The following is a 16,450-nucleotide window of genomic DNA, read 5'->3' on the forward strand; positions in this document are numbered from 1 at the left end:
CAGGTGACGAGAAAAGTTTTACCTGCACGCGAATCTCGAATAACGAAATTTCAAGTCGAGTCGAGTCACGAATGTTTGAAGTACCAATTAAGTTTTGTTTGACTACCTTGAATAATTAAAAAACGCTCTGAGAATATATCATTATCTTTAACCGACTTCGAAAAGGAGGAGGTTACACGATTCGACATGTATATATATATATTTTTTTTTTAAATCACGAGTATTATTTTCAAAATTTTTACATCGAGAATTAAATAAAAATTTACGTCCAATTGGTCATTTAATAAATACTATATTTTGCATTGGAAATTAAGGGGATATCCTGAATTAGGAGGTCTAAAAAAAGCGGTTTTTCGTAAATTTTTTTAGGATAGAAAAAAATAATTAATTCCATCGATTTTTTTATTCTATTTCCATACATATTTGAGTAGTCTGTACAAATTTTTTCAACAAGAAATATTCATATTTAGTCGACGGTGACGCATATTTGTAAAGCACTTGAGTAATTTTGGTTTGAGACAAAAAAACCAAAAGAAATGTTCATTTTCATACATTTTTCTTCTATGTGAACTAAGAAAAATCCCCAAAAATGGTGAAATGTGAAATTACTGCAAGTTTGGAAGAAAGAACGAGTTCTTTGGGTGAAAAAAATCACTTTAATTTGATAAAAAAGTTGTTTAAAATTTTTCTTGTATGAATTTTCTTAGTTCACACAGAAGACAAATGTACGAAAATGAACATTTCTTTTTTTTTTTTTTGTCAAACCAAAATTACGACTTGCATCTTTCCCGCCGATAGAAGGTTTTAATTGTGAGGTGCTCTACAAATGTGCTTCGCAGTCGACCCAATTTGAATATTTCTTGTTGAAAAAATTTGTTCAGATTTCTCAAATGTGTATGAAAATAGGATAAAAAGTTCGATAGAATTAATTATTTTTTTTCCATCTTAAAAAAATTCACGAAAAACAGCTTTTTTTAGACCTCCTAATTCAGGATACCCTTTTAATGTAACGAATACACGCTATGCATAACCGAAAGGAATGTGGACTCATGCAAAACGGAATAACAATACTGTTATATTAACACGTTCACTGCCAGACTAATACTCTTGGAAATTTCTACTGCGATTTAATTTTGCTTACAGGTTTTTGGACACTGTGCAATGAAACATTTATTGCGGTATTTATTTTTGTGTCGTTATCGAAATTCAAGTATTTCATTTAAATTCATTTTCTATGACACTTAACTTTCAGAATTAATAGTTTTCGTTTTTCAGTGAAAAACACTGTCACCCACATATGGGTGACGTAGCGATCAACGTGTTAATTGTGGAATATATTCGACACATATGATGGATATTTTTTGTATGTTCTCTATATTGTTATGTATCGTAAATGCATCAAATCTGTATCGTAGTAATTAGACATAAAAATTTGGTCTCGTTTCCGAGGTACGAGTCGTACAGTGGGTGTAGAAAGTATTCGTACACCGATCAATTTCCAAAAAAAATATGTCAAATTATTAACTTATTTGTTATAAACAATGACATTCTACATATTCTCAGAAATCTCTGGAATAGATAGATTACAAAAAAGAATAGCTATTTATGTAATTTGCGAAATTAACAAGAAAAAGACAATTAATCGATAGAAATGTTGAAGCAATAAGTATTCGCACAACTGTTTAATAATTAAAACTTGATTAAAAAAAAAAAAGAAATTTACATTAATTTATAAGTATATAATACTTCCTTCGTGGGATTTCCTTTTGATTCTATAATTATTGTAACTTTTCTAAGCATTAAAGTAACTAAATTATTAGTTACTCGAAGTGGAATCTTTTATCTTTTTCCATTCCTCTATTAGAGCCTTTTTTAAAAGTACTTTACTGGAAATTTGATGTTTTCTAATTCGCACGGAGTAATAAACTAATGTATTTACGTTACAAACTCTACTGTAAATTGTTCGTCATACGAATCGTTAATACTTATTGCTTCTATACTTTTACCCACTTTTCGCATTTTTTTGTTAATTTCACAAATTATATTAACTAGTAAATGTTGTTTGGACTATATCTATCTTAGTGACTTCCGAGACTATGTAAAATATCATCGATTATAAAAAAAAGAATTTAAGAAACTACAATTTCACACAAAAGTTTTTTTGGAAATTGATCGGCGTACGAATACTTTCTACACCCACTGTATATGCGCGTCGAGGTGACTTTTCCAACGCCCTGCATTCGCGTCGGGATGCACCGCTGAAGCGTTGCATGGTTGCATCGACAGCGCGCGTCACCAGCGATCGTAGAGGAGAGGCAGTGGGTCGTGCTCTTTCCCGTAAAGTATTACAATGCGACCGCCTGCGAGGATCGGCGTTTTTACCTCGCCACCGGAGGCTAAAGACCCCGACACACCTGTAGAGACGAGAGTGTCGGGCTACGAATGCGCCAGAATGCCAGATAGGAGGACAAATCTCCGGGAATACCTCGAATGTAACGAAAGTTCAAGGCAGCTCGAGCGTCCTCGGCTCGCCTCGGTTCGTTCGACTCCTCGATTAACGATCTCGCTATTGACGGACTACTTCCACGGTATTTCTCTACAAAAAAACAATTCCAATAGTATTTCCGCAGACTTTCGTCGGGTCTCGCTCGACATAAGACCGCAGAGGATTAATCTAGAGCGCAGAGGAAGCGGGGGTATGATTTTTGAAAGAATTACTTGGCCAGACCGTGGATTTTGTGTAGCGTATGCGAATGGAAGGGAACATTGGGTCGTGAGAAAGCTGAAGACTAGCGCCGCCTAGCGGAGAAACGATCGCAACGCAGGTGTAGCGAAATAAATGCGCAAAATATATCGAATATAGTGATTATTACCACGATTCAAGGATTCATATAATTGCATCACGGAAACTAAGGTCAAGAGACAAACATTTTTGGCTCTAGAACACTGGGTGACCTTTCCCCTCCGATATACGCCAAGGCCGTTGAAATCGGTGAGGTCGTCGACACGGTGCATAATTACCACTATAATTCACCTAAGCGTACAGCTGGGACCTTCACCTTTTTTCGTTGGCACACTTGTTGAGCCGGACGACGCTAGCCACAGTTTTTTCTCGCTGTCGTGATTTAGTCGATGAAACATTTCCATACTCGAAAAGCTTAAGAGTCAATCATTATTTGGACGTGTACAAATGCCCAAAGTTTTCTGGAATCTCCCAAGTGAACGATGAGGAAAGTGACGACGGGGTGCGAGTTGAGTGGTTTCGAGGATGCGAGAAAGAAGCCATCCTTTCACGGATAACCTTCGCGGTAAGTGACTCCGTAGATCTGGCTCGGATAAAGAAGCGGTTTTCCGGGTATGAATCGTCCTCGGTGGCGCCAAGTCGTGTTTAACTTTAAATTTCGTATACCGTTAACGTTTCCGAGCAGTTCCATAAATATCGTCTATGACATCTTAATCGCCCCGTGACTATTCATTCATATTACCGCGCGTACGTGCGTTTTCGCGGCCGGGGGAACACACAGCGTCCCGTTATAGACGTTTCGCCTTGGCCGGTGTATGTAATCGCGAGTCGCGGCTACTTTTTGAGGTAGATATTCGGGAATCGACGATACCGTGCCAGATCTCGGAGGGAGACCGCGTTTCCATTCATCGCTAGACCGCGAATTATAGCCACTACTGGCATATAAAAAATGGACCGTCGGAAGAGAGGTTAGAAATACAGTCGCATGCAAAAGTTTTCGGGCAAAAATAATTTTGGAATTAAATTATGTACAATAGGTGTAAAGTATTGGGTTCAAAGGCATATTTGAATTTTGATTTATATTTATTGAATTATATGTATATGTACCATTTTGTTCCACAACCTTTCCATCTGTTAAGGAATGTACACATATTATTTGTTTTCAGCCATTCCGATATATTCAGACCTGTACCGCCTACTAAAAATCGGCATGGACTTTCCAGACAGCTCAATAGAAATACAAATATACCATAGTAAAGAGCTTTTATTATATTCTTATTCTTCGTGAAAAAGTCCCGAAGCAACCCAGACTGATGTTTTGGATCATTGTCTTGCTGAAATATCTATCCTCGTGGCAAATTTCGACGGGCATAAGGTAGCATTTGTTCTGATAGAATATCCCTATTCATAGGAGCGTTGATAGTACCTTCAATTTTGTAAATTGGACCGACGCACAGTGCGATGAGTATATGAGAAATAAGGACAAATATCAAATCAGTATTCAAAAATATTCTAATTGATAAAAAAGGTAAAAAAAGTAAATAAGTATGTTAAAACAATGAAGAAAAAGTTTATTACATAATATTTTACCAAAATCTTTGTTAAACAATTATTAATTAATTAATTAATTTTAAAAAGATACTAGAAAAATTTAATTTTAAATAATGTCTACACATAAAATAGTTTATGTCGGATCGTCGGAATCGAGATCGTGACTCGGTGATTCAATCATTCGGTTCTAAAAAGGGGGCAGATTGGGGCAGGAATTTCTTTCACTATCTTAAAGTAGGCTACCTAATAGTTCGTTAAGCCAAGCCGGGAAGAGACCGTTTCAGCCCTTTCGAAAAAATTTGTTTTTAAGTTAAACAAAGGAAACATCAAAATTAAAATGTTAACTAGTGCAAATCGTTCATTTTACATGTATTATTGAAACTTTATAAAACTGCTATAAAGTAGTTTTAAGTATTAGTATTATAGGGATAACTTACCACGAAAATTCAGATCCATTATAACAAAAATACTAATTTTTTTTTAGAGAAGTACCTATCCTGTTGAAAGATAACTTTAGACTAAAATTAATTCTACTTACAAAACAAGTCTAAATAATCAAATTAAAGAAAGAAAAAAATTTTTATTTTTTGACTTTTGTCCACAGTTCGACGCACTGTGCGACGCTTTTCCAAGAAAATGCATCTCAAAGCATAATACTACCTCCACCGTGCTCCACTGTTGGTATTTGATATCGGGAATCATTCTTAGTGCCTTGCGGTCGTCTAACATACCTTCTCCCATCATTTCCAAATAAATTAATTTTAGTTTCATCCGAAAACAGCATTTTCTTCCAATCTGTAACTGTCCAACTCCGGCGTTTCTTTGCAAACTCTAATCTGGCCTTCTTATTTTTTTTACCTATCAGTGATTTTTTAACTCCAACCCGTCCAAGAAATCCAACTTCTGTAAGTCTACGTGAAACAGTACTGTGACTAATGTCAGCCAAATAGGAGAGCAAGACAATGATCCAAAACATCGGTCTGGGTTGCTTCAGGAGTTTTTCACAAAGAATAAGATCCGAATTCTACAATGTGTCCCAAAAATGTTGTAACACCTTGAAAGAGGTGGTTCAGGAGGTGATTTGAAACAACTTTTTCCTTAGCGAAAATGTTGTCCGAGGCTTCGTTAAGGAGATATTAACGAAAAACACTGACCAATTGAGCGCGCGTATACCGTTGGAGCGGCCGTGGTAACGTATGAGTACGCCCGCCTAGCGCATAGCCACGCCTACTACTGGCGCTCGACCGGCATACTTGCACTCTGATTGGTCAGTGTTTTCCGTTAATATCTCCATAACGAAGCCTCGGACAACATTTTCGCTAAGGAAAAAGTTGTTTCAAATCACCTCCTGAACCACCTCTTTCAAGATGTTACAACATTTTTGGGACACCCTGTAGATTGGTCGAGTCAATCTCCAGACTTGAATCCCATAGAACATTTATGGCAAGAGCTTGAACTAAGAATAGGAACTGTTAATTGTACCAATAAAGCTGCTTTATGGACAAAAATTGAAGAAGAGTGGAGAAATATCTCTCAAGATGGAATCATCAAACTTATTGAATCGATGCCTCACCGATGTGCCGCCGTGATAGCTTCACAGGGTATGGTTACTAAATATTGATGATAATGTTACATTTGTAACCATTTTTGAACATTTTTCCTTCAGTTATCGTGTTCTTTCTTCATGTTTTGTACTCGGCCGGATACTTATGAAGAAGTAAAAATCGTTATTTTTGTTATAAATAATTATTACTTGTTGTATCAAATGTTTGAGTTGTACATTTCGATAGTATAATAAGAGCTCTTTACTATGATATATTTGTATTTCTACTTTACACCTATTATACATAATTTAATTCCAAAATTATTTTTGCCCGGAAACTTTTCCATGCAACTGTATGTATTTGTTGGTACGTATTTATGATCGATGTTTCGTGTGTAAATTACAATGTGATTCGTAGCTCGACGATAGCGTCTCGAACTGACACGCCATAGGCTTGAGTTCGACTCCTCGCGGATAGGATGTTGTTTTTCTTCGATGTATCCAATTGATATTAATTAGGCAAATTCGGAAAAGTGTGGTACCGTATAAGAGGATATTAAACCGGAAGGATCGAGGATTACGCATTGAGAACTGGGTAGCGTTTAGCGGGATTGATCGTAGACCATTAAAAGTTCGTGTTAACGATACTGGCGCGATAAAGCTTCGGGGCGACGAGCCCGCTTGTCGTCTCGATCCTCTGAAGACGGTCTCTGGGTTCTCGAAGGGAGGGTGGCCAGAAGGGAAGGCCAACGCGAACGGCACGGCGACGAAGACGACGACGACGATCGCGACGACGAAGACGACCACGACGACGGGAGAGAAGAGCAGGCAGGCGAAAGAGAGCGTCGGTGCGAGAGTGTCTATTTACGAGTTGTCCGGCGCCGTGATGTCCGGAGTAAAAATACATCGTAGTCCGTATGCCGTGCGCCACACAGAAACCCTCTTGTAATTCTCCAATGCTCTCGAGCTTGCCTGCCTGGCCGCCTGGTCGGCTGTTCCGTTCGCCTGCTTGCCTGGCCTGCCTTGCCTGGCTCTCTCTCTCTCTCTCTCTCTCTCTCTCTCTCTCTCTCTCTCTCTCCCCCTTTTCCTCGTTTCTTTCCCTTCCACCCTTTTGCCTCTCTGGCTACCGCCTCTCTCGTGGTCCTCTCTCCGACTCGACTCGCTTGGAACGTATCCAACAGCTCTCGGAGAGACCCGCGACATGTAGCTTTTGGAACACGCCGTTCTGTATATTCCGTCGTGCCCACCGATCATATATCCCCAGAGGACAGATTCGCAATTTTTCCCCCATGGAAAAGCCCGAATCAATTCCTTACGCGGCTCACGGATTGAGTCTCGTAACTTGGACCGTAATTTTGTAGAGATATTTGCCGAGTACGATCGTAGCTCAGCGGTAGCGTCACGAAGTCTCACGGCGCAGGCTAGGGTTCGATTCCTGGCGGATTTTCGGGCATTTTTACAAAAACCGCGTCTTAGCGTGGTTTAGTTTAGTATACGTAGAAGTCTTCTTAGGAGATTAACAAGATAGAATGATTCTACTGTACACGGGTTTAAATGTGTGACACATTTTCAGGCGTCGCCAGAGGTCATCTTCTTCAGAGGGCTTATAGATATCGCTAAACAGGATAGGCGAGACGAGGTAGTCCGAAGTCTGAAGGTGGTCTGCGAGGTAGCGGTGCCAAGACCTTCGGGAACGAAAACCTGTTGAGACGAAGCTTCGAAACTTCCGGTGATCGATAAGCAAGCAATAAACACACACCCGTTATCTGGCGATCGGACGAAAGCGCCTCTGTCCCGTTTCTCGAGTTCTCTCGACGCTCGTGGATCATGGAAAACGATTGGGGCGGAAGGAGAGGGGAAGCTTAACCCGCCCGATCGAATATACGGGGTGGCCCACATATCTCGATGTCTCGGAAACTATTCCGGGTCGATCGCGATTTCAAATTTCATTTGTTTAATCGAAGGATCTCTGAATCGAAATAGAGAATCTCTCAAAGTCTGTCAAAGATGAGTGGGCGATGAAATACAGTTCAAGGATTGTAATTATTGAAATCGACGAGAAAGCTTCCAAGATAGAGACTCGTAAAGAGATTCCACCCTGTACGTTTCGATCGGATAATGCTCTCAATGTTAAAACTACGTCAAACGTTCCGTTCCGCAGGGTATTATTAACCAAGTAAGAAGATTTGTTTCGCGGTCGTGAATAACGCGAACCCGTGCACTGCGCGATAGGCCGATTTGGAGAACTTGTTTGCGTCCTCGACGATGACTTAAGCGAATTGAGTCATCACCGATGAAATACTAAATAACACATTTAGATTAGGAACATTCGATAATGCCAGCGGACAGTCCATTCCAGAATTGGTTTTTAGTACTAATTAAAAAAGTAACTTAACACTTTCGCTGCTGACGAAAATAAGTAGCCGTTCGCTGGGAGCTGCGATTATGATACTTTTTTTTAATGAAAAATTTCTTACAAATATTCTAATATGATTATTTTGAAAAACATATATTTGTGGTAACTTATTTTATACATATGATTGCCGAACAAAGAAAATGAAAACTGCAAAATAATAAAACCAACCATATATTTTCAGTTGGACGCACGTGTGCGTCATCCGCAGCGAAAGTGTTAACATAAAAGAATAATACAAGTAGACTGCTTATGGGAAAATCTATGAGAATGTGCACAAAAGTATAAATGTTACAATGTTTAGAAGATATGAGACTTTCGTTTAAGTATCGATTATTTTTCTGTATTTGGAAGCTTGTAATTTTGCATAACCCGCAGTCTAATTATAATTTTCGTTTAACAAGTAACGGAGCAACAGGCTTTCGTCAGTCCTTCGAAATTTGTATCTAAATAAGAATTTCGTTCAACGACCGATGCGTTCTTTAGCTTCGGTGCACGGATCCGAGACTTCCTCAGAACCCTCGCGCGATTAACGATGTTTTGGAGAATCCGTGGTTCGGTTTCAGGTTGCACGTTTAACCGCGGCAATTAGAAGAGTCGCGCGTAAAAGCGTTTAAGCGCGAGCGGACGGATGATAAATCTCAGGGAATCGTGTGACTTGTTGCGCGTCAAAGTTTTCCTACTTTCGCTTCCAAGCGGTGGTTGATCGTTTCGCAATTTTAGTTTCGTACCGTCGTCAACGTAAAGGGTGACGAACATACTTCGTCCATCGATACCTGAGTAATACTTAATCATTTAATTTAACAAATATTATTCTTTCCACTCGAGAGGTGAGTCTCAATCGCCATTAGGTTTCCTAACGTTTCTTTAGGTTTAATTTCTTTGGAGCTAGAGGTATCAATACAAAGTGATTGTCGGCGAGGTAAAGGTGACCTTATTCTCAAATCTAGATAGCTTACCCCGGGTCCACACTGCGCGAACACGAAACAAGAACATACCCTAAAAACATTCGCGAGGGTGTTCTTACTGTTGCTAACATGCCGGCGAACATCTACGATGTTCGTACTCCTGTGAAACTGATGTTATTTTGTGGATTCGGGCGATCCGCATCCCCTCCATGGTTGGAAATGCTCGAAAGCAAACGACCATTTACGACCACCCGCCGGCAGATACTCCAAAGGGATAATATGCGTGACCGTAGTTAATATTAGTTCCTTAATATTCATCCAAATTTTTATGCTTTTTTTGTTGTATCTTGATGTAAATATATGCAATATATTTGCGAGATTTTTCTGATAAAAATGATATCAAACACAACGCAGTTCAGACAATTTTGAGCTTCGCTTATAATAAGTAATAGATTTTGTTACAGCCTATATATATATATATATTACACATACTATTCTTCAAGAAATGTTCGTTGACCTTTTTTTTAAGACAGTATGCTTGGCTATTAATATTTTTTAAAATACCATTTTACGTCCCTTGTCAGCTTCACGTCTTAAAAAAGTTAGCTATGTGAACCTGATACCCGATTTTTCAAAAATTCATTTGTTTAGGGAAAATAATAGCATTTCGTTTGTACTTGATCGAACCATTAATAGTTTCGTTTGTACCTTCATCAATTAATAAATAAAAAAAAAAATAAAAAAAAAATCACTCAGCATCCGACATTGAGATTTTTGCAATCTGTTTTTTCACTTCGTTTATACTTCACTAGTTAAAATTTTGCAACCATTTGTTGTACGCGGAAGAAAGGAGTAAATTAATTTTCAAAATTTTTTTAATCTGTTCTTCCTCTGTGCCTGTAACTTTAATTTTGAAAACAACGCGGTCTCATTCCCTTACGTTTCCACTTCAAAATGAGTTCTTCAGAAATACGCAGAATTGATGAGTGACGAACTCTCCCCTTACGCGTATAAACAATTGCTTATAAATCATAAACTATTGAGGTACAAACGAAACGAAAAACGATACAAACGGGTACAAACGATTCTAAAGAATAGGGAAAAAACAGATTTCAAAAATCTCAATGTCGGGTGCTGGTCATTTTTTTTTTATTTTTTTTTTATTTATTAATTGATGAAGGTACAAACGAAACTATTGATGGTACAATCAAGTACAAACGAAATGCTATTATTTTCCATAAAAAAAATGAATTTTTGAAAAGTCGGGTATCAGGTTCACATATCTACAGAAGTTACCTAGTTTTTTCATAGGTCCTAATTTATCTCCTGGCAAGAATTTTACAATCTGTTTCCTATTTTCGAAGAGACTTTCTAATCGGTTACTGGCTCACAAAATCAAGTATTAATATTATAAAAATATTGCATATAGTAAACGAAACTTAAAGTTGTCTGAATTGCATCGTGTTTGGTGCCATTTTCATCAGGAAAATCTCGCCAATATATTGCATATACTTTCATCAAGATACAACAAAAAATATACAAACTTGGATGAGTAATAAGAAAATAATGTTAACTTCGGTCACGCATATTATCCCTTTGGAGTATGTACCTACCTGCGGCTGGTCATAAAGACCAGCTCCACAGTTGGAAAGAATAGCAATGCCCAAGCTCCGAGGGTTTGAAAAGGGACAAGAACGAGGAAAAAGGCGATGTTTTTCCCGAACGTGTTCGCCGGATCCACCACCTCGTGGATCGCTGAACTTGGTTCGCGAACACAGTTTTCGCCTAACCCAGCGGGGCTACTTTTACGACTTTACCGGCTTTACCGACTTTACCGCCTATTAGGAGGGTCATTTGTTAGCGAACTCTGCTATTTCCCGTCCACACTACGGCGAAAACCGGTGAATAACAGCGTTAGCTACCATGTTCACGAACGATGTACGCGAACCAGTGTTCGCGCAGTGTGGACCCGGGGTTAGAATTCATGGCAATAGAATGCTAAGAAACATCTCGAACAAAGGCCTTAAGTGCAAAGAGTTAAAAATTCAATGAACCGAACTCAACGAAAAACCGCTCTTCTCTTGTGTATTCTGAACTCAAAGCTGTTAACCACCACTGGGTTAATCGGACACGGTTTCTCGGATCATACCGTGCAGAAAAAACGCGGCGAGAAAAAAAAATTAGGACCGTAAATCGCAGCGGTACATCCGGAGGGCGACGCGCGCCGTCCGTTTGGAAAATTTTGGTGCGTCGCGGGCGGCGCACACGGGTGTCGTGTTGTTAGCGTATGTTCAACGTGTGTCTAAAATTTCTTTGGAGTCACGCGAGGCACCGGGTTCGCAAAGGTATTCGTTTTCACGAAGGTAAATAAGATCGCGGTGCCGCACACGTACGCGACCGAGGCTGGTGTAGTGTTTTCCACTTCCTCCCGGCTGAAAAATGACACGCGAGTAAGGTAAATACGGTTAGGGCGGCGGGGAGACGACCGCGACCAACGACGACGACGACCACGATGACGACAGGAATCGGCAATCACAGCCATTAGCCGCTATTTTTGTCGAGAGCGTGAAACGTAGTGTTTTCGTGCAACTAAAACCGTTTCGGACTCGAAACGACTCCATCCGCGCCGGCGTCGGTCCCAAATCCCATGTTTGGGGTTTAATCGAGGGGGCCTGGCAATTAACTTGCCTCTCGCAATTAAAGCGACCTTTAGAAATAAATTCTGGGGAAACGAGATCTGACTCTTTCTCGTCAAATTTTATTAGCGTATACACGCGTAGGAATAGAAATTTTTGTGCACGTTCGCGAACGAAGGGTTCGGAAGATATATTCGCTTTTAATAGTTGGCAAGAATTAAAATAGGCGTTCTGTTTAGGGAAAGGTGACGGCTTCAGGATTCGGCTGTTCGATGTTTATTCATTGGCAATTTTAACGAGACGGCTTCGAGATATGTGTTCATTCCCTTGAAATTAATTCTCAAAGGAGACTTTATTTTGGGAGCAATTTAACTACCTAGTCCCTTTAAGCGTGATCTCTCGCAGCTGACGAATTGGTCAGATCGGAGCCAGACACGCTAAATCTGTGTACGGCAAGAGCTCCTTAATCCGTGGTAATCGAGAGGAAAGAAACGATAAGTTCAGAAGACAAAAGAACTTGTTACTTGCAATGTGTAACGGGCTTAACCTTCTGCATCTCATTCAAAAGAGCCACTTGTGCTTCTTTTGAATGAGGTAATCTAAAAATTCTCGTCTAAGAATAAATAAATAAATAGAGAGCAGCGTGTAGTCAAGTAGAAAATTAATTTTATATTTATACGTGCTGTCGTACTTTAAAATGAATATTTCTAACCAGCGTCGAAAGGAAGAATAGCGTAAAGAGCAGCTAAGAGAAACTTAATTTCCGTTACCTATTACCAGAGTTCAATAGTCACCGGCATACCGCGAAACACGGTATTCAGGTGTGCACGCAGAAATATGATAAAGCGTACCGTAATAAGTTTCGCCCGTGAACGTCTTTAAAATACAATGCGAGGTCCTCGAATCGCGTGCATCTAACTCGCGGCTGCTTATTTCTCTCGGGACGTTTCGAAACAAATCCTACGAACAAATAAATAAAGGCAAGAAATATCGTTTCGCCGAACAACGAGTAGGCGTCGATGGAATTATTCGTAGCTGAAGTTTCTCATCGTCGGAGGATCCCCGATCACGGCCTGCGTTTTGCCGTCCGCGAGTCTTATTCGGATGAAAATTTCGCGCGACGAAGGGAAAACAAACAACTTCTCTGGCGAATGGAGTTACAGTCGGTGTAACAAGTATTCATACAGGAACCAATTCGAAATAAATTATATTTGTAAGGATATTTATTTCGAGGTTCGGCGTAAAACTGTCAAAATTCAAAGACAACAGACAACATATCATAGACAAAATCAAATCGCAATACAAAATACAAAATGAATGAATAATCAATAAATTACTAACGCAAATATAACTGACAACTATAAAACGTATAAACATACCTAGTGGTTTTAAATATTAACATTCGTCCAACATTCACATTACAACATATTACATATTTATATTTTTAGAGTACAATTTGCGTAAATTACAGTTTATTATTTTTAACGTTAACCACTTATTTCTTTTCTTATTAATTTTATTTTAAATTTGTGATTGGGAGTACTTCTTACACTGACTTTATATTCAACTGTTCGATCGTTATTCGTTATTCGAATAAATTTTCAATGGCAACACTTTGACGAATAGACTGCGGATCTTTATGCATTTATAGAAAATTTGAATCTGCAAGAAACTACAAAATGCAAACAATATACAAGAATATAATAAAGATTGAAAGTAAAGTTCATATTATAATATTTGCAGAATAAAATAAATTCCTATTTAGGTTCAATTTTTGTAGGCACGTTCGCGAAGATTTTATTTTGCACAAAGATCCGCAGTCTATTGATGAATCACCTTTATCATGGTTTGGTCTTAACATAATATATTTAATCTCCAAGGTTCTGCGCCTGACAATTCGATAGCTCCACGACTATGTACTAGAAGCAAAATGGTAAAAAAGTGTCTTCTAAGTTGTTCCAGACAGTAAAAATATTTTTCCCAGACTTATTCGCGATGCTACACAACCATTGATATTGAAATAGTAAAAATCGAAAGTCTATATCTGGAGTAAATTTGACCCGAGCTTTACTTTGAGGCACCAAAAATTATTGACATTTTTTAAATACCATTTAGTAACTTTTGATGCCTAGACCAGAAAAGTGGAAGTTTTAATGTTAGAAATCCAACGGTTAAAAAGTTATGCGTATGCAAATTTGAGCACTTTTGGGGTATTCGGCTGGTTAATCCGACGCCATACTGGCTTTTATCCACGCTCCGTTGATCGATTACATAGATGGCATTAAAATTGTAAAACATGTTACGAAAATACTGTCTGAGTAGGTTTGGAGTCTAATTGACTAACAGAGCATGGGTAAAAGCCAATATGGCGTCGCATTAACGAAATACGCCAAAAGTACTCAACTCTAGATACGAGTAACTTTAAAACCGTTGGATGTCTAACATTAAAACTTCCATTTTTGTAATCTAGGCATCAAAAACTACTAAATGATTAAAAAAAAGAAAAAAAAAAAGTTAACAAATTTAGGTGCCCCAAAATAAAGTTAACCCTAAATTTGTGATATCCGAGCACTCGTTAAATATTCTAGTGTAAAACGATTGGAATGGTCGCAGGTTCGAAGCGCAGGAGCGAATTTGTGACACCACGTTTTATTCGAGTGAGATTTGGTCGAAAACTTGCGTGGCCGAGCACACCGCTAGGCGCCCGCTATTACTCCTTCGCGTCGTCTTTTGAATGGAACTATTTTTAGAGTGCGCCTACTATATGTGGATAACTGTACGCGCCCGTGGCGTATTCAGTTTCTGCACGGGACCGCGCGCGCTGTAACGCACAAAATAGCGCGGACGTGTTCTGAACCACGTTATAATTTTATTTTCCAGCCACCTGACGCGAACCACGACATGGGAGGACCCGCGGAAAACAGCGGCCGCCGCGAACGTGGCGGCCGTGGCTGCCGCCGTCGACAACGGCAAGTCCACCAGCGGGGCGACCAATTCCCTGGGCCCCTTGCCCGATGGATGGGAACAGGCGCGCACCCCCGAAGGAGAAATCTACTTCATCAATCATCAGACACGCACCACCTCGTGGTTCGATCCGAGAATCCGTAAGTTTCCAGTCTCGGTTCGTTCTAGATCGCTTGCGGACCAAAGAATCGAAGCCATCGAAGGCACATGTGCCCGAATCTTGACGCATCAAGGTTCGGTCGCATGTGCCTTCGGTTGCGTTGGCGCTTTGGTCCCTAGGTGCCTCGAGAAACGCTCCAATTGATGGCACATGCGTTCCCGCGAAGGTAGTACAAGATTCGACCACATGTGCCTTCGGTTGTCTTAACGCTTTGATCCGTAAGCTCCTCGAGAAACGCTCCAATCGAAGGCACATACGATCCCGCGATAGTAATACAAGATTCGACCACATGTGCCTTTGGTTGCCTTGGCGCTTCCACCTCTAACTAAAATCTCTCTCGTACTCATGAAGAATTACCATCGTTTCAGCGTCCCATCTTCAGAGGGCCCCGACTTCAGGCGCCATGCTACCGCAGAATTGGCTCCAGCAACCCACAGGTGGCGGTATTCAGAGTAATCAAACGTTGCAAGCGTGTCAACAGAAGCTTCGTCTCCAGTCGCTACAGATGGAACGCGAACGTCTCAAACAACGGCAACAGGAAATCATGCGTCAGGTTGGTTATTTGTGTTCCCAGATCGTTTATTCATTGCCCCCCCCCCCCCCCCCCTCCCAGTAAGACATCGATGGCTAACGCGACGATGTTTCTTTCCTCAGCAAGAACTGATGCTCCGACAGAGCACCACAGACGCTGCCATGGATCCGTTCCTATCGGGAATCAACGAGCAACACGCGCGCCAGGAAAGCGCTGACAGCGGTTTGGGTCTCGGTTCTGCTTACTCATTGCCCCACACCCCGGAAGATTTCCTCGCGAACATTGACGACAACATGGACGGTACTAGCGGTGAGATATCCTCGCAGGTGTAGAAATATATCGTAAAGAAAGCACTGGTCGAAAGACAATCGGGTTGTTTTTCTATCAGTATCAGACACGCTTCGTAACGGTACCATTGGTGCTAAACGACACGGGTTATTTTTTTTCTTGCAGATGGAGGCGCACCCATGGAGACCCCAGATCTTTCTACTCTGAGCGACAATATCGATTCGACCGACGATCTCGTCCCGTCGTTACAGGTAATTGTTAGGACTTGTTGATCTCACCTATCGGCAGAGTTGCGCGGAATTTCGCTCGAATAATAAGCTTATTTATTATTCGAATGAAATTCCGTCAAGCTCTGCTCACAGTACGCGTACACGGTTGCGTCGAATTTAACGTAGTTCTCATGATCTTCCTTCCAGTTGAGCGAAGACTTCAGTAGCGACATCTTGGACGACGTGCAATCGCTCATAAATCCCAATCCGACGAAACCTGAAAACGTGCTGACGTGGCTGTAGTGTGGAGGTGTGAGAATTGTCTATGACAGGCAAGCAATTTAAGAAATCGACTCGATACAAAACAAAAGAAAAAAAAATTGCAATTTTAATACGTTTAAACCGAATGGAACGATTCCACGCGATCCTACCAAGTAAAGTAACGACTATTCCATAACACACACACACACACACACACACACACACACACACACACACACACA

The 16,450-nt window shown here is 40.2% G+C and overlaps 1 protein-coding gene across 4 annotated transcripts in view; it reads left to right on the top strand.

The window, feature by feature from the left end:
* The window catches only part of LOC128877580 (transcriptional coactivator YAP1), a 32,270-nt gene extending 15,830 nt beyond the window's left edge, over positions 1-16,440 (top strand). The window contains exons 2-6 of one of the 4 annotated variants that reach the window (XM_054124994.1): positions 14,675-14,898; positions 15,287-15,471; positions 15,573-15,776; positions 15,904-15,989; positions 16,134-16,440. In XM_054124994.1, the coding sequence (XP_053980969.1) occupies positions 14,675-14,898; positions 15,287-15,471; positions 15,573-15,776; positions 15,904-15,945 (655 nt within the window). In that variant the 3' untranslated portion in view covers positions 15,946-15,989; positions 16,134-16,440. The remainder of the gene's footprint in view (positions 1-14,674; positions 14,899-15,286; positions 15,472-15,572; positions 15,777-15,903; positions 15,990-16,133) is intronic. The other 3 variants (XM_054124993.1, XM_054124992.1, XM_054124991.1) reach the window with 3 other exon arrangements.
* Positions 16,441-16,450: the final 10 nt, after the last annotated feature.

This window comes from Hylaeus volcanicus, chromosome 5 (genome assembly GCF_026283585.1).
Source record: "Hylaeus volcanicus isolate JK05 chromosome 5, UHH_iyHylVolc1.0_haploid, whole genome shotgun sequence".
In the NCBI taxonomy this organism is placed as follows: Eukaryota; Metazoa; Arthropoda; class Insecta; order Hymenoptera; family Colletidae; genus Hylaeus; species Hylaeus volcanicus.